This window comes from Enoplosus armatus, chromosome 2 (assembly GCF_043641665.1).
Source record: "Enoplosus armatus isolate fEnoArm2 chromosome 2, fEnoArm2.hap1, whole genome shotgun sequence".
Lineage (NCBI taxonomy): Eukaryota > Metazoa > Chordata > Actinopteri > Centrarchiformes > Enoplosidae > Enoplosus > Enoplosus armatus.
The window spans coordinates 24,696,168-24,720,061 of record NC_092181.1 but is presented as its reverse complement, the minus strand read 5'-3'; the positions used below and the strand labels follow the sequence as shown (position 1 = coordinate 24,720,061).

At 40.7% G+C, this 23,894-nt stretch overlaps 1 protein-coding gene and 1 non-coding gene across 2 annotated transcripts; one reads left to right on the top strand and one right to left on the bottom strand.

The window, feature by feature from the left end:
• The first annotated feature begins 650 nt into the window (after positions 1-650).
• trnar-ccg (transfer RNA arginine (anticodon CCG)) lies at positions 651-723 on the top strand. The gene has a single exon. It is a non-coding gene; the product is annotated as a tRNA-Arg (tRNA).
• Positions 724-3,795: 3,072 nt separating this feature from the next.
• LOC139296568 (transmembrane protease serine 6) lies at positions 3,796-18,458 on the bottom strand. Its single transcript, XM_070919010.1, has 18 exons — positions 17,790-18,458; positions 16,420-16,543; positions 15,572-15,714; positions 15,165-15,232; positions 14,315-14,502; positions 14,107-14,148; positions 13,608-13,812; positions 13,285-13,421; positions 11,890-12,002; positions 11,650-11,759; positions 10,909-11,051; positions 10,690-10,788; positions 9,817-9,930; positions 9,306-9,422; positions 8,850-9,018; positions 8,131-8,408; positions 5,189-5,325; positions 3,796-4,333 (listed from the first exon to the last, which is right to left on the bottom strand). Exons 1-18 carry the CDS (start codon positions 17,877-17,879, stop codon positions 4,169-4,171), a joined length of 2,442 nt encoding a protein of 813 aa, XP_070775111.1. The 5' UTR covers positions 17,880-18,458; the 3' UTR covers positions 3,796-4,168.
• Positions 18,459-23,894: the final 5,436 nt, after the last annotated feature.

Sequence of the window (23,894 nt, the reverse complement as noted above, 5' to 3'; positions counted from 1 at the left end):
GACATCATCAGACAGTATTACTACCTAATGTCGGCTGGTGATTTAGCCGTGAATGAAACTTGTGCCACTTTCTCACTAGCCTGTGGTCTTTGTCAAGGAAAACAGCAGCTGTCCTTCATACTGTTTTGTTTTTGTTTGAGTTATGATGATAAATGCTGTGCATCTTAGCGTGCATCCATGGCATGTACTCAGACCCCGTTTATAAAGAACCTCTAACAGTAAGTTTCTGAACATGTCCAAGGTTGCCAGATATAAAAACCTACACACACACTCATATATCGATCCAGTCAAGGGAAGCACACTGGATATTTCACTGAGCATTTGTGGGAATGTTAATTTATTCAAATAGATAATTAAAATGTCAGATTTGAATTTCCCCTGAAGCACATGAGTGTGTTTGTGTACTTTGGCTAGCTGGTAAGAGTTAGATATGGCAGTTTAGTTAATGTAAAATGTGAATCAGTGAATGAGACCTACTGGGTCGATGTTTTGAGGTCAGAGAGGCTGTTAGGAATTGCTGAATACTTGAATACAGGCTTAGGGCTTTAGTGTTGTATTCAGGTGCTTTCTCTCAGCGCTTCTCTCTACATGACAGGAACAAGCAACAATTTAATACAAGCGAATTCAAATCAAATAGCAGTATGTACCGAGACCCAGTGGCCTAATGGATAAGGCATCAGCCTCCGGAGCTGGGGATTGTGGGTTCAAGTCCCACCTGGGTTGTACTTGTTATAGTAGTTTGAATGTTCTCTCATGACTAAAATGCTCTTTATATCATATTCAAGCTACAAGCACAAAGTCACCTCATTTCCCAGCTGAGTGTCCAGTGAAACATCTGGATCTGTGGCCACAGCTTTTTCTTCCAATCACAAACCTTCAGCTTGCAATTGCTTCTCTGTTCTCCCTTCTGATGTAATTTTTTGGTCACAATCAACAGTTTTGACAGTTCAAAATAGAAAAGTTGATTCCAACCATTCAAAGCATCCAAGTATTTCTCAACTTTTTAGTCCAGAGAAATAAACATCTGAAAAATAATCCAAAGCCAAAATCCCTCCAGGATAGGAGTTTTGGTGTTCCTTGTTTTGGACTTGTTTCACTCATGCAAACGCACATAATTTTAGGAAATATGGCTCTGGAAGGGTTCTAGATTCCTAAACCTGTATTTCCCAGTTTTCATGCGGATGATGTTGTTTCAATGTCATATGTTAATTCTTACCTAATGTCAATATTGTGGTCAGTGTCTAATAAGATCTGAATAAAGACAAGGCATACATTATGCTGTTCTGTTTGGCTGGAATGAAATCAGCTCCATCTGCCTTCCTAACTGTTTTCATAGGCACCGCAAAACATAAGAGCAGCAAGATGGCGGATGTCCATAATTGAATCAGCATCCCACGCCAAGTCTGCAGGCCTTTTCCTTCTGGCTCTCTCCTCTGTAGGATTCTGGTAACCACTTCTCTACTTTGGACGGTACTCATTTATATGCTTCTACTCCCCTGTTAAATATACATATAGATTGCTAGGTTGATCTACAGTATATATGGATGGATGGATGTTGAATGATTTGACATGATTGATTAACTGACTGAAGAGTAAGAGGTTAAGGGAGCTGCAGGCCACCTCCTTAAGTCAATCATACATACGTCTTCTGTCTGGCAGTCTCCTCCGCACTGTTGTTGATCAGTGACCTGAAAACCCTCAACTCCTCCGAGGCAGAGAGTGAAACAGCTCATTATGCAGGAAAACACACCGAGACACTGCACCTCCCCGGGAAATAACATTTATGATCTTGCATAGTTGATAGCGACATATTTCAAGAAAAGCATCATATTTTCTGTGGGTAAACAGACACCAGAACCTTGATTTTAAGACCTCTGGGGATGTGTGTGTGTGTGTGTGTGTGTGTGTGTGTGTGTGTGTGTGTGTGAGAGACGTTGTCTGGGAGGCAGAGAAAGTCTGGAATTTTTGGTTGTTGTTTTTTTTATAGATGCAACAAGTTTAGCTCAGTGGCCCAGTGTGTTAGATTTGGCTTCCCTAAAAGAAAGCGTCCACAACTGAAATTGAATCATTGATGAAAACACTTTCTTCTTTGTTTATCTCTGTGGACTGGATTACATTTGCAGACTCAACATGAACGTGGCATTTTGAATTTCTAGTCTGACTGAATGTTTATGTACGTATTTCATTATTCACTGGTTTAATTTTGTGGCCCAGTGGCCTAACGGATAAGACATCGGCCTCCGGAGCTGGGCATTGTGAGTTCAAGTGTTCAAGAACACTTGCTATTTATGTTCAATGGCACCCCCTAATGGCGGCCAAAGGGAGGAAAACTTGAACTTCAAGACCCAGAAATCCCGAAATGTGACGTCATTTACAAATAACACGGGACAAATTGCAATGAATAAATCCTATTTTAGAATCTAAATGTCAAAATGTCCTATAAAACAAGCTCCATAGAAAATGGTGAAGGTCATTTATGAGCTTTAAACATTACTGTATAGGCAACAGCCATGATGGATGGTTTCTGTGGCCCCCAGAGGCCAGTTTGAGCACTGTTGTTATGCCTCACAGAGCAGAACTGTCATTATGGTTTACAGCCTAATAAAATACCAATTACACTGAAAATGGGAACTTCCAAATATTGAAACATCCCCCGAGCATTAGGGCTCATTTCCAAAGTGAAAAAGATGAGCGGGAGAGAGAGTGGAAGTTAATGAGACACAGAGGGGGAGGGGAGGGGAGAGAGATGGAGAGACAGTGTAGATAGACAGATAGATAGATGGATAGACAGATAGATGGGTAGATATGTACATATGTGTTTCTGAGGACCTTGCTTGTCTGTCATTCAGCAGAATCAAATCCAATTTCGGAGGACAAGCGCTCTCCGTTCCAGTTTTGTTTACAAATCACAATGACTCATGAGCATCCAGCCACATGGAGGGATGCCAAGCTCTGGCACCTGCTCCCAATCCCTTTTGAGAATATTGTTGTTGTTGGATAAAATAAAATAAAATCAGCAGAAGAGAAAAATTGCCTCTCCTTGGACACAGTGATTCATAGACCTCGAAAATAACACCTTACAATCTCAAAAGCAGCTTGTGAAAGAGAACATTAAACTTACACCTGCAAACAGTATCTCATGAAATCAGATGCCAAAGGATGAAGTTTTACAGGATGCAGTTGCATGTATTAGAGGGAGGTGTCTGTCGCAGCCCCATACACTGTGTACATGGGGTAGTTTTTAGCTTGCTGAGAAATTTGTACAGACATTCATGATCCCCAGAGGATGAATCCTAATACCTTTGGTGATCCCCTGACTTTTTTCTCCACCACCAAGAGGTTTTTCACCATTTGTGGTTTACTGAAAAGTCTCAACAACTGTTGGACGATTGCCATGAAATTTGGTACAGATATTCATGTTCCCCACAGGATGAATTGTAATAACTTTGGTAATTTCCTGACTTTTCATCTAGCGTCACCATCAGGTCCAAACATGGTAAACATGGTAAACATTGTACCTGCTAAACATCAGCATGCTGATATTGTCATTTAGAACATGTTAGCCCACTGTCCTTAGCATTTAGCTCAAGCATCACTCACTGTGCCTGTGTACAACCTGAGACAGCTGCAAGCATGGCTGTCGGCTCGTATTGTTGTATTTTATGTTCACTTCCAGCTAAACATGCAAACAAACACAGTATACTTGATTACAAAACAGAAGGATATTTTATTATGGGAAAAATGCTTTTAGTTCAGTATCTTTCAAATATAGTTGAGTAAATGAGCAAACGAGGGATCATAATCGAGTCAAACTGATTTCATTGTGCTCTATCATTACATTGCAATAACTTCTGAAAACTGAGCTTTTCTCAATGACTTTATTTTATTTTCAGTATTTTGGCATGTTTCTTTTTTCCGCATGCTGCATGAACACTTTATAATATCACCTCTGAAAGGTGCCACATAAATAAGGTTGATTATTATTAGCTTTATTATATAATGACTTTGGAATAAAGCCTGTCACACTGTACCACCTTGCTGTTTGGCTGAGAAGCAATCTCAAATAATCTGCCAGCGCTTTTTATCCTCATGTGGATAATGGTTTTATTTGCACCCAGCTTCAGGTTATGAAGATATTGATGTAAGGATGATGAAGATCCCCAATGTCTCAGAGGCTGCTGATGACCTGCTTGATCCAGTCAGTGAGCCTGGTGATGCGGGTGTAGACGCCATAGTAGTCTGGACGCCCGCAGCCTTTGCCCCAGCTCACCACCCCAGCCAGGAACCAGCGACCCGTCGGCTCCTGGCAAACCAAGGGACCACCAGAGTCTCCCTGACAGAGACAGGCAAAGTTAAAAGGGCAGGGGGTAAGATTTTAATTTCTCTGCAGCACAAAAACCATAATAATTGACAAGGCTGTTGATCAATACCAATGAGTCAACTATGATATCACTCGGTGCTTGGATGTCTGGCTTTTAAAACTCATGTTATGTCTTGTATGTCTCTTCCTGTTTATGGGGGAACACAAATTCCCCACCCTGAGGACTTTCAGGATGCACCCAACATACATGTATTTACATTGAGATGCATCCAGTCAGAAAGTCAAGAGACTACATATACCAAGAATGGATGATTCTATCCAAACCATACAGTACGTACTGAAATTTCAATTCTAATGTATTATATCAACTATGAAATATTACGGGAACCTCACTGGGTATTAGATAACTGTATGTAGTGCCTAATATAAAGCCTTTAAACATGTGCTTTGCCACTTGGGGGCAGTGCAACTCTAGCTCTAAACACAACATTGACATTTTATAAAATTGTCATGGTGTCAACAAACAGTGCACTGACTGCTGAAGGAAATATCTGGCTCTTTAGCTACTAAATGCTCCACTATGTTCATCAGCTAGTCGTTAACTTTGTCTGTAGGCTGTTTGGTGCCGGTCAGGCAGCGTACAGTGGGTTTTTAGAGCTTTTTCACTGAAAACTCCGTAGAGCTGAGGGAACTGCGGAGTCAGGTGACAACACTGTACGTTGTGTCACCTTTATTTCATGAGGTAATTTAATCCATTGTTGACATAAAAACAGTGATAGTGCATCTTTAAATTTAAACTGGATTGTGAAACAAAATGAAAGAAGAGCATTATATCTTCTGGTTTTGTATGTATGTGTTTCTCTGTACCTGACAGGCATCTTTGTCTCCACTACGGTAACCGGCGCAAAGCATTCTGGGAGTGACCATGTGGCCATAGGAGCGAACACAGGCTTCCTCGCTGACCAGGCGAACGTCCACCTTCTGAAGCACATTACTGGCACTGCCTGAAGAGGTCAGAGGGAAAACATCAACCAGTGAAGACCAAAGGGTTTTTATCCTTTTTCTATTAATACACTAGAGACAATGCATAAATGATATTTTCAAGATAAAGCCAAAAGTCTGCATTCACCTCCCCTTCCTAATGTTGTTGTCACATGCAGGTATATTGAAAAAGAAAAATGTTTCTTAAGTCTACAGAGAGCTGAAATTGACATCTTCACTGCTCAGTTTTGATTCACCAACTGGATGTCAATTCTAGAGCACCAAACCACACAAACCCATAATGAAATATGTCACAGACTGCAGTCATATTGATTCCTCAGCTTCAGCAGAAATCATTAAAGGTATTTATGTTACACACACTACGATAACCAGCCTGAAAATATCCTTCATGGCTGTAGTCGCAGTTTTTATGAGCACACGCGTACCTACCAGCAGTAAACAAAACGTGTACTAAATGTTTCATCCTTAAAATGAAAAGAAACCACTTCGTTGGAAATACGGGGGTGTGATCGCACTTTAATATACACAAATCTACCTAAATCTAAGATTCTTTGTCAAAAGATCATCTTGTGAATTCTTATGAAACTGTGCATGTCGGAAGATGGTTTTCAACACCTTCTCTCTCAAATCAGCCTTCAAACAGGTTTGTCATTCATCGGAAACCACAACCCACACACTTCCACCCACATTACTCTCCGCCTGCCTCTTTCATTTAAATTAGTTAATTTCATGTGTTTTTACTCTGTTATCATAATAACATAACCACTTTCCTCGACATTACCATCCCCACAAAGACTCCCCACGTCTTTCACGTTATTTCAAAGTGCAACTGACAAAATGGGATTTTTAAAGTCAAATAAAATCACTTCCTGCTAAAACACTGCATTATACTGCATGATACACAAGCCAGTGGAAAAAGTTTACTGCTCATCCTGTAACAGAAATAAAACAACTTAACAAAACAAATACTGCACTTGAACTTCAGCCTTTATAAAATAAACCTGCAAGTCAAAAGCACCAAATAAAAGTCCATTTTAAAATGGTTCATGTTTACAAAACTGCATAGTTTAATTTAAAAGTGTCCCTTTGTGAGGCACAATGATGTGTTCCTCTCTAGGACACGCATAGCAAGCCTGAGGTTAAATGGAAATTATAATAGGATGAATAAAAAACTGATTACCTGTATTTCTGAGAGACACTTTGAAAGTGGAAGTTTGTAACATTGCAAGTCCTTGCCAATAGTTTGCAGATTTGTTGAATTTATTACTGTGATCACAAACTGGAGGGACGTTCTTATTGCGCAGTAACTCTGTGCAGTGTTCCCCGTTCGAGGGGTCAGAAGATAAATCTGATGGGGTTCAAGATGACTAATTGGATAGAAAATAAAACAAGACAAAGGCCAAATAGTTACACAGATAGTCAGTGGTCGTGTCTATAATGTGAATTCCGGGATATTAAATGTTCATCTGCAATTTTCTGTAGTTGTCCCAGTAAAACTTCAATAACATTATAGCAGAATATCACATGACATGGTTAAGCTACGTTTGAGTCAATAAATGTTACAAATGCAGTTTCAAGAACAAAACCTTCCACTCATATCTTAAGATGTTTGATTTGAAAGAGAATTTGATCTAATTCTAATTGTAACTATTCTAATTATCTATTAACTCCCCCCTCTCTTTCGTTCGTTTCTATCTGCGTGATGTCTTTTGTTTTTCTGTAACTCACTCTGTGTGAGTGTTTTGTCAGAGTGATTGTTATTTGTGCCGCCTTAACTGTGCACTGTCCCTCATGTCTCGGTGCATGGAGAGCTGTTTTCTCTCCTACTCTGCTCTCTGCTGGACTGTTACAGTGCGTAACCATTATCTCCACTTCCCACAGCAGTAGGTTTTATGTTGTTTTCCTGTTTCATTCCCTCATGGTGACACCCGACTGACCAATGATGTACCTTCATCACTCACTCCCTCACTCATGACAGACAGCATTTGTATAGGGCTGACTCCTGCTTTGCTTCATCCAGCCAAAACTCATTGTAGTGCTGCACAAATGTATATGACTTTCTTTGAATGTTGCTTTTTTCTGATGAAATGTTGGATAGTTGTTCTTCTTCTGACCTGTAAAGTATAAAAGTGTAAACTTACATTCCTAAATAAGGATTGCAAGTTTTTAGGACTTAGAAATACAAAAGATCAGTTTGTCTCACTAGTTTGTCTTCAACAAAAGTGTTGAGAGTGAGTGTGAGAAAGCCAGTTGCTGATCTGAAAGGGAAATTCCGGTCTTTTTAAACATGTGACCTATTTTTTTACAGATTTTTGTGCCTAAATGAGTAATAGTTTCCAAAGGTTTCATAATTGGTCCTGTATATCGCCTCAACCGGCAGCCGCAAACGGGCTGCAAGGGCTGCAAGGGCTGCAACGTAATCAGTGGGGGCAATGCTTGTTTTTTGTTGTATCTGACAACATTATGGGAAGGATCTCTACAGAGATAGACCTTTTTGTTAAAGGATAAGATCCTTCTTGTTTAACCAGAACAGAACAACAGAAGTCTCGCTCTGAAACAGAAGTCTCGCTTGTTGCAGGAAGACAACAGTGTTTCTTCTCACAGTTACACACCTGTGATGAGGAGTATGAGGGGCTTATTGCTTCATTTTAAGAGGTCACAAGCCAAAAAAATTGGGAATCACTGTTATAGGCCACATGGAAAGTTTAAGTGATTCAGGTTTTAATACTAAATCCCATTGTCTACCAACTACACTCCTTCCACGACCACATCCCCCCCAATCTCCCCTTCCCTCTTTCCCTCCTCACCTCCCTCTTGGAGAGCCCCCCAGCCGGTGACCCAGCAGAGCAGGTCCGGCTCCAGCTGGTGGGTGGGCGGAGGCAGGCAGGCGGGTCGAGCATGTCCGGCCAGCACCATGGAGGCAGGCCGGTCGAGCTTGAGCAGGGCCAGGTCATAGTCGTGGGAATCGTCGTCGTAGTATTGGTGAAGGTGGATCCGCTGAACTCGCGCCACTTCTTCAGTAGGACTGCTGCGGTTGAGCAGGAGTTTACCCAGGTAGACCGTCCACGCCAAGGGGGAGTAGAGACTGCAGGAGGAGGGGGAAGAAAGTTGTTGTTACAGGGGCAATTTATATATAGTTGCAGTTGTTGACTGCCAACAAACTTACTTTCTATTTTAGAACATCTTTCCCATCTACTGAAATTTCACTCACTGAATGCTGCACAAGCTTTTGATCACCATACAAGGAACATTAAGAGAGAGCAGGATGTTGCAGCTATAGTTTTGGTCATGGTCCAGCCAGCTGATTCTGGCTTTCAAAGACAAGAGCATATATAAATACATAAATACACTGGCTTTGAGTCAAATATGCTGTTACAGCTAAACCCTGGACAGCAAAGGCGCAACAGCAGGACTAAACATAGGAGAAGTTTGGAGGAAACAGAAAGGTAAAAACAAACTTGTCTTGAAAGTACATTCTACCACCTTCATCAGCACGCCACATCCTTCCCTCTCTTCTTGCACTTACCGGTCGTCATAGAAACAGTGGGCAGCAGACACCACCCATTGGCTGGAGATTAGCGCACCCCCGCAGATGTGGGTACCTCGGACCTGCAGGCTGGCCTGCCATGGCCACTCCCCCACCGTGGCATTGGTCCCCCCCACAATACGGCTAGAGAACTGCCTCAGGCCACAGTCTGAATACACACACAGAAATATTAAAACAGTTGCAAATGCCGACAGCAAACATACACGTAACATATGAACTGTAAATAGAATCAGCATAGTTGTATTGAAAAAGAAAGATCAAAATCATGTGTAATTCTTCCTTTTGCCAACAAGGAAAAATGGAGAAATAAAGGAAAAACAAAAGAACAAAGACTAATCAAATCAGATTTTATTGAAAGTATGAAGTCAAAATACAGGCTTAACTGAATTCATGTGAAATAAAAAACGTAAAAACTGTGTGCGTTTATCTTCTCACCACACTGTTTCTCATCTGAGGCGTCGGGGCAGTCGCTGACAGAGTCACACTCTGGGTTCGGCTTCTTCAGACACGTTCCATCAGCGCACACATAGGTCATATCTGTACACTGCACACCTGGACACACACACACACACACACACACACACACACACACACACGAGGAACCAGTTTGCATGTCTGTCCATATACCCAATAACATTGAGTCATATGAACTACAAAGCTTAGTTTTGCAGCTGTCGGAGCCTCCACATAGCACATTTCAGGACTGAGAGTTGGTTGATTTTTGTTAATGTTGCATTTCTGATTATACTGTACACAGCAGGTTTTATTGAGAATACATGATATTTTGAGGTCGGAAATCTGTTTGTCAAGGAAGTAAAACAATGACACAAATAATTTGCAAAGATTAAAAGTAAGGTACTAGATTTTGCAAAAGTCTGCGTGAAGGTTTTTGGGTGTGTGATGTGCTTGTGATGGTGTATTTGTATATGTGATTTGAGTGTGTTACCATCAGTACAGTTCATCTCATCCGTTGCCTCAGGGCAGTCTGGGTGTTGGTCACACACCTTGTAGTAGTCCACACACTGACTGTCCTCTGGACATTGGAACTGTGCCACACACACTGAAACACACACATGTCTCTATATACTCAATAACATTCAGTCACATGAACTGAGGTGACGGGTTCTTGTGTGAAGAACCAGATACTATGCATGTCGACATATTTGATTATCTTTGGTAGGGGAAATGGGAAAAGGAGTATGTTTTTTTTAAGAAACAATACATTGGATACATTATTATACACAGTCTATGATTTTATGCTACAGAAATTCTCCACATCATATCATACACCTTCTTAGAAAAGCATGCAAACAAAATTTACAAAGCTTTTACTTTCTGATGATCTGTTTATATCACATGATAAATACTTTTACTCTCTGTTATATTTGTGTCTAATTAATGGACAATCCAAGATCTACCAGTAGTCAATAATTACATTGTTGCTTGACAAGCTGCCAAATCTCACAGGTTTTCACATTGTGAGATACTGTCTGGCATCAAAATGGACTCAGAAGTTTTAGAAAGAACAGGCCCATCAGATCAGATCAGCATCACCAGCATGAGGACGAGGGTCATGTTACAGGTGTTAGAACAATCCTGCCATTAGCAGCTTTTATCATATAAAATGAGCAACTTCTTATCTTCCAACAAGCTCGACATTATTTGAGAGTAAATTCATCAATATCGAAATGTTATGTGAATGTAAATTTGTGTGGTGGTCGATGTGTCAATTTCCTGTGTCAACAGAAAATAATGTAATTATTATTAATAATGTAATAACAAATTATGTGTGAAATTAATTTAAAACATAAATAAATACCACAGTTCCTCTCGTCAAGTCCGTTGGGACAGTCCTTGATTCCATCACAGGCAGGAACACACAGACCATTAACAGTGCACAGAAATTGGCCTGGGCAAGCTATAAAACACACACAATTCAAAAATCTGTTTATAAACATAAGCGAAAGACTATGGAAATATTGTTTTGCGGCGCATTTATTGGAATTTCTCGGCTGTCTCTCCTGCGTTCACAACTTACGATCTGATAGGTTGAAGACTCTGTAGAGCAGCTGAAGGCCCGGCCCTGTGAGTGACACTTCTGATGTCATGACAACAGTGGCCGTCGTGGAGAGCAAGAGGAGGCGTTCGTTGTATGGCTGTAGGCCCCTGGTACCACACAGTCTGAGAAAAGGAATTCAATGAAGTTATGTATCCCTGCAGAGACAACAAAAGGCTCCCGTGGAAGTCCACAGGTTTGTTGTGTTGTCTAAATAACTATGGAGTGCCCTTATGCAAGGTACTAGTTTGTCCAGGGTACTAATGACAAACTTATCCTGGCTAAATACTGGCTAGATTTGTAAGATTGAAAATATAAGGCACTACTGCCCCCTGTTGTTCAATACAGAATAGAATAATGTGTTGATAAAATATTTTCAGCATTCAACATTTTTACTGTGTAATTTGGTCTATTTGTGTTTTATATTTATTATGAAACCAACTGAGAACTCTACATCATGACCTGTGTGGAAAACGTTTACGTGCTCAGATGCTTCCTGTCAGATGCCAAACCACACACAGGTGGCAGTTATAAATAGACATTACTTTAATTAGGTGACAAGACACACAAGCTGTGGAAACATTTCTCTTTTTTTTGACCCAGACCATACCTTGATCAGATCAGATCAACTGGAGATAAAACCAGCTACAGTTGACTCTACTGACGGAAGTTAGAAGTTATTATTGTTATTATCATTATTATTACTACTGCTACTACTACTACCTGCGGTTCTGGATGATCCACTGTCCCTGGGTACAGGCCTGGTTGTAGCTCCCTCTGCTCAGCTCGTAGCCTTCAAATTCCAGAGACAAGCCCATCCCTACTCCGGGCATCTGAAATCACACAGGATAATAAATAAACATTTATCATTAATATAAGGGGCTGTAAATGGTTACCAGGACTTAATGAATCAATCATTCAATCAATCAAGAAGTGGAAGACGTGGATGAAAGAGTGTCTTACAGTAAAGCTCCAGGTACAGTTGGTGTCAGGGGGGTAATAACTGGGGAAGAAAGGTGTCCTCAGTGTCCCCTGGACCCCTGATACTGCCTCCAGCTCTATAGTGGCGTTACAGTCTGAGAAAGAGAAAGACAGAGAGAGAAGTCCTCAATACAGATCCATTATACTTTGATGCATCAATTCATTTCAACTAGAACACTTATGATGACATTTCAGAGGATAATAGATCACAGATTTCCACCTGGCACAAAAAAATAGAGCCTGCAGGTTTTGATACAAGCTGGTATGATCAGAGCCATAGTGGTATTAAATAGGCTACGTTAGGGACGCTTTACTCGGCAGTAATTTTGGCAGAATAATTAACTAAGTCTAGTTACATTTAAGTGGGTGTAGCTCCTGAGTGCATGGCTAAGTGGAAAATGTTACAGCTCTGCTACATGTCAAACTGCTGTAGAAAAAACCCTCAATATCAGTAGAATTCATGGTGATGAAAAGTCAGCTTAGCAGGCAAGCTAACTAACTCAAAATATGGAAGGTCAGCTGAGTGAACTAATGTGGATACCTTTGTAGCCCATTGCTGGGTAACACTTTTAGCCGTGCTGGCAGCTTAATGGCAACGTAGGTCTTTCGGTCTGTTGGTCAGTGATTTGGTTAATCCACCACTTTGGTCAAGACTGAAATATCTTAACAAACTATTGAATGGATTGTCATGATTTTTTTTTTGACATTTATGGTCCCCAGAGGATGAAGCTACTGACTTGAATCAGCAGGTCCAACTTTGTACTTTGAAATATATCTCAACCATCTACGGGATGAAATTTAGTAAAGACATTCATGTTTCTTGGACAATATATCTTAATGGTGTTTGTGATCACCCAACTTTTCCTCTAGGACCACCATGAGGTTGACATTTGTGGTTTGTGAGTGAAATGTCTCCACCAGTGGATGAATTACCATGACATTTTTTACAGACATTCATGTCAGAGGAGTTGCAATCACTTTGGTGATACCTTATTTTTCTTCTAGCCCCATCATCAGGTAAAAAAGAAGTTTAATTTGGAGCTAAAAAGACAATGTTAGCATGCTAACAGGCTAAACTAAGATGGCGAACACGGTCCACATTATACCTGCTGAACATTAGCATGTTAGCATTGTCGTCGTGAGCATGTTGCCATGGTAATGTTGGCATTTAGCTTAAAGCACGTCAAAGAGTAGCTCGCATGGCTGTAGACTCTTTGTCTTGTTTAGTAATCTTTCCTACTGCACCTTTCCACTTGCCTTTAGTCTATCAATTAAAAAAAGCTGTCGGTATTTGACTCTGCTCAGTGAGGCTGAATTGAAATCTTCTTCTATCACCTGAACTAGTAAAAGAAGGCCTGGGCTTTCAGGTGATCTTACCCTGGCGGTCCCAGGCCTGTGCTGACAGAGAGAAGGGGTCCTTATAGTTGTACAGACCCTGTTTCCACACCACCGTCATCCACTCGCCTGAAGACAGGACACGCACCACGCGCTCATGTCTGCTGCAGCCATACACACTGGAAGGACAGAGGGAAAGATAGTCAGTGTAACTCCAAATGATGCAATGACTGACAGCAGTGAGAAAATGTGCATTGCTTTAGAGGTACACCAACCAGTATCCGATGTTCAGCAGGGGGGCAAATGTTGGCCTGATATGTCACAGTAAATACATACATCTGTCTAACTCTGTGGGTGAAACTCACGAGGTGATGAGGTGAGTATCGGTGGGGGTGAGGGAGTTGTACACCACCAGCCTGTCCCGACACTCTGGCAGCAGCCACTCCATGTGGAGTTCCAGCTGGGAGCCGGGAACGGCCTGGAGGTGCCACAGGCAGGAGGACCGCTGCGTGTCGGGGCCACGGAGAGCCACAGGGCTGCTGGACACCACCTTCTGGTAGCGGTAGCAGTCTTGGGGAAAAGATGAAGCTGTCTATTGTGACTTTTAGTTGTATTTTTGTGAGTCATTTTATCAGTGTGGGAGGTCGAGTTTATCATATTTCATCTCATAATGGAACAACCATAAATGTATAATGCGACATGGAAAAAGCAGTTTAATTTCGGCATATATATATATATCGGTATATATTTCGGCAAAAATATATTTTGTGCTGCATGCTAATTACAGTTCAATCAAAATCAAAATAAATTAATTGAAAAAAAATAAGGAATTATGAAGAAGCAAATGAAAATAAAGTATGATACCAAATGAGGCTTTCAAAAGCTCTATAACTTTGGAGTCGGTTTCTGTTGGGAGCAGAACAAAAAGACAGAAGAGAAATTAAAGTAAAGGAATTGAAACATGTCCCTGGTTGTCATTGTTTTATATTTCCTCACACACATTTAATTTATGTCTTACACACACACACACACATTGTCCCTCCCTCTGACTCTGCTGCTCTCTTGCTCTCACCACTGACAGACAGCGAGGGGAGGTGGAGGAGGTATCCATTGAAGCTGGCCGTCTCCTCCTCCTCTGACCCTCTGTACCACCTCAGTCCCTTCCCCAGGCTCCCGGTGACTTTCTCCAGAGTGACCCTCCCAACATGGCTGCCTGGCACAGACATCACCATCCAGAAGTGAGCCACAACACTCCCCTCCCTGTAGAAACAAAGCAGATATCAAAATTTGCACACGCAGTTAAAGATATATCGAAATGACAAGAGGCAAACAATAAATGATGCAAATGCTTATTAACATTTATCAGGCTGAGAAGCAGTGTGTCAAAGCAGTGCCCTCTCAGGTTGTAAGTTTGAAGTGTGTTGCACCTGCGACCTCTGCTAGGTGTGCTCTGTTGCACCTGTAACCACACCCACCCAACAGTGATGTCACAGTGTACAGACACACCATGGAGTACAGTTCACTGCACCACTAGAGGTCAGCAAAACAATATTTTCAGCTGATGTTACTTTGCTCTTTAAAGCACATTTTCCTGGGATTAAGCCTAGCATATTTGGTATTGTTAGAAACTTTGTGATCTTGAGTACACCATAAAATACAGTGGTCTTTAATTAAAACTGTCCATGGTGGGTAAGAGATACAGTTGTAGAGACAACAAATCATTGATTATACATCCTGATCAATTGAATGAATGAATGAACTGAAATTTTTCTAGCATCCACATGTGGTAACAGAGTGAGCTGTCTTTTGTTTAAACACTTGTTTCTTGGTCTTCTACCTCTGAAAAAAAAGCATCCACTGTAAACCAAGATTTTCTACTCTTCTCCCCAGTTAGTATTAATGAAAACGTTTGAGCCACGTACCCAAAAGCAAACACAGTGGTGTAGTTGAAGTATCGAGAAAGACTTGAACCCTTCATTATCCTCTCTACCTGAAAGACAGAGAAAGACAATATCACCTGTTCACATGTGGGTATTCAACATTTAAGAATTATTGGACATAATCCAGCATGTCAGTTAGTCCCTCACATTCTCTTTTTAAGATTTTTGCTGTACTTGTGTAAACTACTGTAATAAAAACATTTCTCCATGGGAATTGATCTGAATTATCTACCTATACAGTTTCATTGAGTGGTTTCCAACCAGAGTTCTGCTTGTTATCTTTTTTGTCAGGTAGTTTAATTGCATTGTGTCTGTCTGGGTCCCTTAGGGTGTGAACCAGGTTATTCTAGTGTACATCAGTATCAGAGGAATTCGTGGTCCCTGCTCACCATGTTCTGTACGACCTTGGCCTCTTTCTTGAATGCAGGACTATTGTGGAAGGACAGACCAGCAGAGAAGTTCCTGTTGAGGATGGACAGGTAAGCCGAGTACTGCTGCTGGACGCGAGGCTCCAACACCCAAACCCTGTATTCTGTTGCAGAGGAAAGTATGAAGATCAACACAGCATAAATAAACACAATTTAAGAGTGTATACTGCCATGCTAGCAGCTCTGTGAGACTGTATTTAGGCACAGCAGTACTTGCTAGCTAGCTAAATGCTAACGTCGGCATGCTAACATGCTCACAATGACAATGCTAACGTGCTGATGTTTAGCAGGTATGATGTTTACCATGTTGGTTTAGCATGTTAGCATGCTAACATTTGCTAATTAGCAGTAACTACAAAACACATCACAAGCTGATGTTGATTAGTTGTTGAGACATGTCAACTCAAAACCACAACATGTCAACCTCATGGTGGCGCTACAGGAAAAGTCATCGTCTGGGAATCATGAATATCTGTACAAAATTTTGTGCCAATCCACCAATCAGATATTTCGTGGGATACACGAAAACAGGAAAAGTCAGGGCATCACCAATGTCATAAGGATTCATCCTCTTGGGGCCATGAAATTTCATGGAAATTCATCCAATAGTTAAGATATTTCATTAAAAAGATCAACCTCATGGTGGCGCTAGAGTTAAAGTCAGGGGATCACCCAAGTCAGTGGGATTCATCGTCTGGGGAACATAAATATCTGTACAAAATGTCACAGCAATTAAATGTTGGTCAGATATTTCTGCTTGCATGACTGAAAATGAATTAAAGTAAAGAGAAATAGAGAAAAGTCCATACCCAGGTAGTACCAGGCCAGTGTGGCTCCTGCGGCTATGACGATGATGATGAGGAAGCCCAGGATACACTTGCAAGACCGAGACCTACTGGTGGGTGGAGCCACAGCTTGTGCAGCAGCCCCTACCTTTTAAGAACAGATAACACTTTGACTTTCTTTCAGGGTACACATATAAAATCTGCTTTGTAAAATCCAGTCTGAAGTGTCTTTTCATCCAGCGTCTGAGTGAGGCACATTAGGGCACATTAGGGCACATGGACCACTGAGAGGGCTTCCCGGTGGATTATGTTCAGCTACGGAGTTGTTACGGTTTTTCAGTTTCTCTCCCCTGGTGAAATCCATCCTCAGACAACAACATGATCAACAGCCGAACTGTCATCACCCACAACTAAGCAACTAATGATTTTGTATATTTATTTCCTATATTATTAACAGATTACTTCAAAAAAACATCCATGAATTGTTGCTACTGTGATGAACCAGGAATCAAGTTTCATATTAGTAAAAAACACAGCATGTATGAAAATAAAATGTGTTATTTATTAAGAAAGCATTTATTTTTGCTTTTCTGGCAAACCTCAGTAATGTTCTATGGATGATGATGATGATGATGATGATGTACTTTCACTGTGATGAGGGAAAAGGTTGGTGAGTTTAATTGCATCCTTAATTTAAAGGGCTATCCACTTTCCCGGCCCAAATGCTGTGTCAGCGAGTTGGTGTTTTTTACTGTTAACCAGCTCATGAATTAAAATAATGTGACTGAAAATGAACAAAAGTCTTACAATTTAGATATGCATATATTCAATTTTTTTGTTTTTTTGTTTACCAACCTTCAGAACATCCACATTACCCACAATGCAACTCGATCTACAGAGGTCTTTACAGTCTGTAAAGCTCACTTCTCTCTAAATCCACATCTTGAGATTTTATTGCATTTTCCAACTTGTTGTCTTCAGCCCCAGCAAGTCAAGCGACATCACTTGAGGCAATTTATCAGATTTCACGCAGCTCCCTCTGGAGCCACAAAAGGCTTTTTTTTTCATGTATGCAGTAGTACTCCCCAAGACCTGTAAACAGGCTTTGATGTGTAAAAAGTTCCCCTTTAAGGCTATTCTTACCTAGCGTAAGGGAAGACATTTTAAAAAACACTAAACCAAGAGTGTCTCGAAAAGCAGCTGCACCCATAAGCCTTGAGCTAAAGCCTTTTAGATAGATACAGTATCTTTGATTTTTCTGAATATGTATTTTATACCTGCATCTGCATTAAAAAGCCATATGAATGCAACTTACATACAGGTTTGATGTACATTAATCTGAGTTATAAATGTCAGACTACATATGTGGCTATTTTAGTATTAGCAGTACTGACCCCATTGTCCAGAGAAGCAGGTGTGACCCCCTCGTCACATGAAATTGACTTCTTAGAGCCGTGCCCGAGTGCCATTGCATCACTCCACATCCTTAGTTCCTTGAGAAATCATCTCACTGTCCATGGAGGCAGTCTGAATGTCCAATTTAACAGCTTTTATTAAGCATCTCTGGTAAGCACATAGCCATGTTGCTCCGACAGACAGAGAACGGCTCCTTCTCTGTTTGTAAGTCCAAAGGTTAAAAAAAAAAAAAAAGAAAAAAAAAAAAGTCAATCAATATTTCCCAAAGCTGATTTAGATGTCCATTGCTTAAAGATGATTTATGTCTATGCTTTGGATGACAGTGGAATAAAACCAAAATACATCCACAAAGTCATAACTGGTGGCTTGATCATAACCAATACAACGGTCATATATGTTTTTCTCATCTAAAAGGACCAGCAGGGAGTCAGGTGGGTACAGGTGCGCTGATGTCACTAATCATTACCTAGCAACAGTGATGCTTCCAGTCATCTTCCCTGCAGGTCTGGTGGGAATGAAGCCGGATCAGGCTATTTATGCAAATCATTTCCCAGAGTTCATTTCACTTTCAACGTAAACAAGTGAGTCTGCTGCACAGAGAGGAAGCCTGAGGTTGAGGCAGAGATTTGTATTAAAGGACGCTGTGAGTTTACCTGTTGCACTAAAGATTCAATATTTTTACCTCAGATACTGATTTCTTCTAACAAAACAACATTCCTGTGACATGGAAAGTGAGTGGTGATAGTGGTGCACTTCTTGGTTGTTTATCCATTTACATATAATGATAAAACAATAAAAGATAACAGCATTACAATTAAAAAAAAATAGTTCCAACATAGATTTTACAGAAGTCAAAAATGTATTCACCTTTACAGTCAGTAGTTTTTAATATAGCTGCCATACAAATATAAATCCATAACGTTTATATGTATTTGCCATATGACTGATGATGCTATTAATTAGGAGTTTTTGATCAGTGGTGCTAGAGAGCAATGTTTTGATGTGTGGGTCACTATTGTTTACATGTCTTAAAATCCTCAGAGGTGTTGTCCTAACAATAAATGCGCTGAATGTAAGCAAATCCATGATTGTTTACAATCACAACTTGACAGGATACCTTTATGATTTGTTCAGTATGACAATACGTCAGAAATTAGCCAGGCTACTGTCGGTGGTGTGCGATAAAATAACAAATAACACCAAATCGAAAAAATTTAAGAAAAGAGAAATTACATTTTACGCTTCAGTATAGCTTTCACCATCAGATACAGCTCTCTTATTTCTATCGTCAATGGTGACACTAGTCTACAGACTAGTCAGCCTACGTACCTGGACACTATGCCTTCGTACATCCAAATATTTTTTTTAAAAATTGCTTTTTTGACATAACAATTTGATATAATCTTCATGTATACACCCATATTAAACAAGTAAAAAAGCTATTGTACTAAAATGGCTGATCATCACATTGTATCTCTGGCAACACTGCAACATAAAAACCCAGCAAAACTCAGGAAAACACTTTTTCCTTGAGAAATGTCACCATGAGCAAAACAAAATATATATATAGTCTGTCATAAATAATAATACATAATAAAACATTTATAATAACAATAAAATACATCTTTGAAACCACAATATTGAGTATTAAATAGATATGATGTTACATACTACTAAGAACAATCAACATGCATGCATTAACTGACTTTCTGGCTGTCGGGCTCTCATGAATCCAGCTCAGGCTACGTTCTGTATTTACTGTCAGGCCTACTGAAGAGATTTCTGTCTGCTTTAGCTCTGTTCCTGTCTTGCCGGCATATATCCATCACCAGAGGGCTCCACTAACCGAGTAGGTGATATCAGAGCAATCCTCTCCAGTATATGACTTGGCAGAGGCCGCAGAGCTGGGCTCAAACCTGGCCCAGAAAAGTTCAAAGGCAGCGGTGTGAAAGAGGGCAAAGAGCACGGTAAGGTGCTGGAAGGACGTGAAGGAGGAGGAAAGAGGAGGCTTGTAGATTCAGTGGACTTATCGAGGCCCTCCAGACTCTCCTCCTGACTCACCTGCTCCTCGCCCCCGCTGCTAATGCCTGAATCCAGACTGGGGAGCTCGGGGCTGTCAGCCTGCAACTTCTGGACTCGCTCGTAATCGGAGCAAACCTGAATGGACCCTTTGCCAAAAATACCTCTACTGCCTCCAAACAGCTTCAGAAAATGTAATTCTTTTGCATCCCCCCCCTCCTTCTCCTCCTTGCCTTCAGGACCCTCATCATGGCTGTCAATCACACTGATGCTATCTGCCTCCAGGCTCTCCTGACTGACCTCTTCGCCACTGCACACGCCTGAATCTAGACTCTGGAGCCTGAGACGCTCAATCTGGAGTTTATCAACCTTCTCATAATCTGAAATTATTGGCATAGGCTTACTGTTGTTGCTGCCTTTGGGAAGCAACTGTAGGATCTGAATGTCTTTGCCTTTCACTTCCTCCCTATTCTGCTCTGACTTTTTACCTCCACCTTGACTACCAACAGGCCCATAAGGTGTGTCGGAGGGGCAGGGCTCCAGATTGCCTGCAGTGAGCGAGGAGACAGGAGGAGAAGCACACAGCTGGGAGTAACTGGGATTGGAGAAGTTGGAACTGGTCGACTCGTGGTTTCTTTCGCTTCTCATCTTCTCTTGTAGTGCTGCCTCTGGCCCGCAGGGTGCAACAGCATCCAAGGTGGACGTTATCTCTACAGAGACGATTTCTACCGGTTTCAAGAAGGAATGAAAGGATTCGCTGGTGAAGTGGGGGCTCAACCAATTCTGGAGGAGGAAAGGTCAAAGGTGGAGGAGCGAGAGGAGGAATTGGAAAGGTTAAAAATACAGAAGAAATTAAATCTGCATTAGACTATGAGGTCGTAAAGCTGAATAAAACTGTCTGTAAATAGTCTGCAATTAGGCAAATACCCAGTGTTTTTTTCTCTACTCTCTGCTGCTTCAATGACACAGTTTTAACCTTTTCGATGATAAAGGTCATGTGTCTTTTGACTCATGAGTCATTTTTTTCTGTCTGGTTTCACAGTCTATGTGGACTATACATCCTGCTGCTACACTAATCAATATTTTTACATTAACCACGGGTCAAATGACTATGTGTCGTCACTACCAGGGTTTGCGAGTGGTGGCAGCAACAACTCTTGTTGCCTTTTATGGCCTTTAATGTGTTATGTGATCTTGCTTTAACACAGTTTTTACAGTGCAGTATAAACTCTTTTCAAAGAAAGCTTATATTGCAAAACTTGTGTTTTTATTAAGATTAGTAGCAGCAAACCCTGATTTAAACCAGTTATGAACACGAAGAAAAGGACGATTTCACAAGCTCACCTGGAAATTTACATCCTGCAGGAAGGACTTTGCTGGGTTCGGTAGGGGCGGACCTCTGATTCTCTTTACCATGTAAACCCTAAAAGACAGAATGACATAATCTTAAAGCGGAGTTGTTGGAAAAATATACTGCTCTTGAACAAAGAAGGTCAGAATTTAACATATTTCTTTGTGGTTGTGGTTGCTTACCAGGTAGTTATGTCAGTCCTAGTGACAGCCAGAAACAAGGCAAACAGTAGCGCAGCTGCAACAACGCCAAAAACAACCGTAGCAACATCTGACAAACACAGGACAGAGCATGCCACGTTAGTTAAGAGCAAAGCATACTGTATTTATCCCACTGTAAAGAACAAATCTGGGTTGTTTGTCTGTGATTTTCATGCAATTATCCTGATACACAAATACATTTTGAGCAATTAGTTACCTAGATCTCGAGAACCTAATGTGCTCTGAGAGAGCAGGTAAAGATATCTAAACAGAACAACTGTGACAAGGATTACTTTTAATAAGAGAAGCATTGTATGTTCTAAGGGTGTTAAAACCACATTAGAAGAAGAGTTCATTTGCAAAAAACATATAAGAAACATTCTTAAAATGAATAAACCAACACCAGTTCGATTGATATTACCTGGAGTGCACAATAAAAAAAACATGACTTAGTGAAATGAATACAAACGTATAGAAATGTTTTTGCAAATGTACCCTTCTTTTAAAGATATATTGTTTATCCAACTGGTTTTGTTCCCAGGAATTCAAGGCAGAGCCATGAACCAAACTTCCAAATGCCAAAATTGAACTCCTGAACTTGGCTTTAAAGGCTTTGACATTAGTAAGATGTTGTTTTCCACTGACTGCATTTGTTAACTAAACTAATTAGCTTTGTTCATATTTGGCAACCTTTACCTAATGATGTTTTTATTCTTCCTATGGGAGACTTCCATGATGCAGTGGAGCTCCAGTCACTCCAGGTTGACTCGACCCAGTCTTCATTGGCCTGCACTCGAACGCGTGCCTCGTACCTCTCGCCTTGGACCAGCAAATCTTGCTCCAGCTCCACTGTGCAGTTCAAGTCGCACTCTTTTTTCAGCACAGTGGAATTCTGACAAGGAAGAAACAAATGTGTGGTTGTTTAATAGGCTGATTTCATGTCTATTCATTTTCATTTGTACAAATCATTTCAAAAATCTCTTACACTCATCTCTAACATGCACGCTCTCATTTAAGCATTCACATACGAACATAGACACAAAATATATACACACACTCCATGATTGATCCTCTCGTTTCCACTGCAGTTGGGAGCTGTAATGTGAGATTCTTGCGTGCTTGGTAACTTGTGGGGACCAGGAAATGGAGGTGGTAGGGTTGATATCGGGTTTTGGCGGAGGATCCAGCTTTACTGCAGTATCACACACACATAGTTTGTTTTAGTTCATCATGAATAGCTCACAAGGTAAGTCACAAGGGGGCGATATACCATTCACTGTACTCACTGTGACAAGATGGCTTGTACAAAATTTCCAAACTTTGCTTCACAGGGTTACAGCTCAGATTAATGGAGAGCACAGTGAACAACTGAAACTGAGGAAAATTTAAGAAAAGAATATTGCTCTTAGAAAACATTAATTAGTCAACAATGCAGAATGAAATAAGTGTATATCGAAATGAGTGTAGGGGCTTTGAACATGATGTTTTTCTTTGGTAGTAAAGGTGATGATCTACTGGACAGATGAACTCACAAGAAGCTCTGATTAAAAGCTCCATCTAATAGTCTTAAATATAGATATCAGTGCTTGTCAGAAAACTTTAGAATAATTGACAGTACTTTAGTAAATAAAACAGACAACATTAGGGAATTCAGTATATTTAGAGGTGTTGAATGCTTAAAGGCTAGTTCAACATTTTGGGAACTACGCCTTTTCTCTTTCTTGCCGAGAGTTGGATGAGAAGATCGATACCACTCTTATGTCTGTACAGTAAATATAAAGCTACAATCAGCAGCCAATTTAGAGTTTCAGAACAGGGGTTAAGAACAGTGATGTTTGGTTACTACAGAACTTGGACTTACATTCCTGTTGCCTTTGAAGACCAGGGAGCACTTCTTTAGCGCCGGTCTGGAGACAGGCTCCAGGTTACAGGAACTGCTGGACTTAGACACACTGTAAGAAATCATTTCATGTTCAACTGTGTGTTTGCATCTACTTTAAGTACATATCTGTCCAGTTTTTCTTTTTGTGACTGCTGTCCTTACCTAGAGACTTTTTTGGCGTGCAATGTGCACACAGTGTCTGCATGGTCAGACACATATGTGCTGTTCCACACACAAGTGATGTTACGACTGAAGTCATTGTAGCAGGTGAGATCTGTGAGAAATAACGCAGATGAGGTGAAATTAAACTGATGAAACAAGTTTTTTTGCAGTTGATTTGTGAAATATCTTATCAAAAAATCACTAACTTTTATCTGGGTGGCTGGGACAATCATCCATTGTGACGGCGCAGACATGAAGCAGAGCTAGAAACAGAAACAGTGGAGGGGTTTTCTTATTTCTCTCCATTTATCGTGTCATCAGTCTTCTCTTTTTGGGAGATGTCAAACCACCGGGATGGTTGGTTTCCAAAGCTGGATGACTTGGAGATGTGGGGGTTTTGCTGGATTGTTCTTGCTTCAGTGTGTAACTCACTGCTTCCTCCTTTTCTCATCCTGTGCAGATGAAGAGA

Coding starts and splice junctions, on each gene's coding strand:
- LOC139296568 (XM_070919010.1), bottom strand. CDS start 17,879: ATGTGGAGTGATGCAATGGCACTCGGGCACGGCTCTAAGAAGTCAATT. Junction 15,233..15,571: donor CCAAGGTCGTACAGAACATG/GTGAGCAGGGAC, acceptor TCTGTCTTTCAG/GTAGAGAGGATAATGAAGGG. Junction 11,760..11,889: donor ACTGTACCTGGAGCTTTACT/GTAAGACACTCT, acceptor GTGTGATTTCAG/ATGCCCGGAGTAGGGATGGG.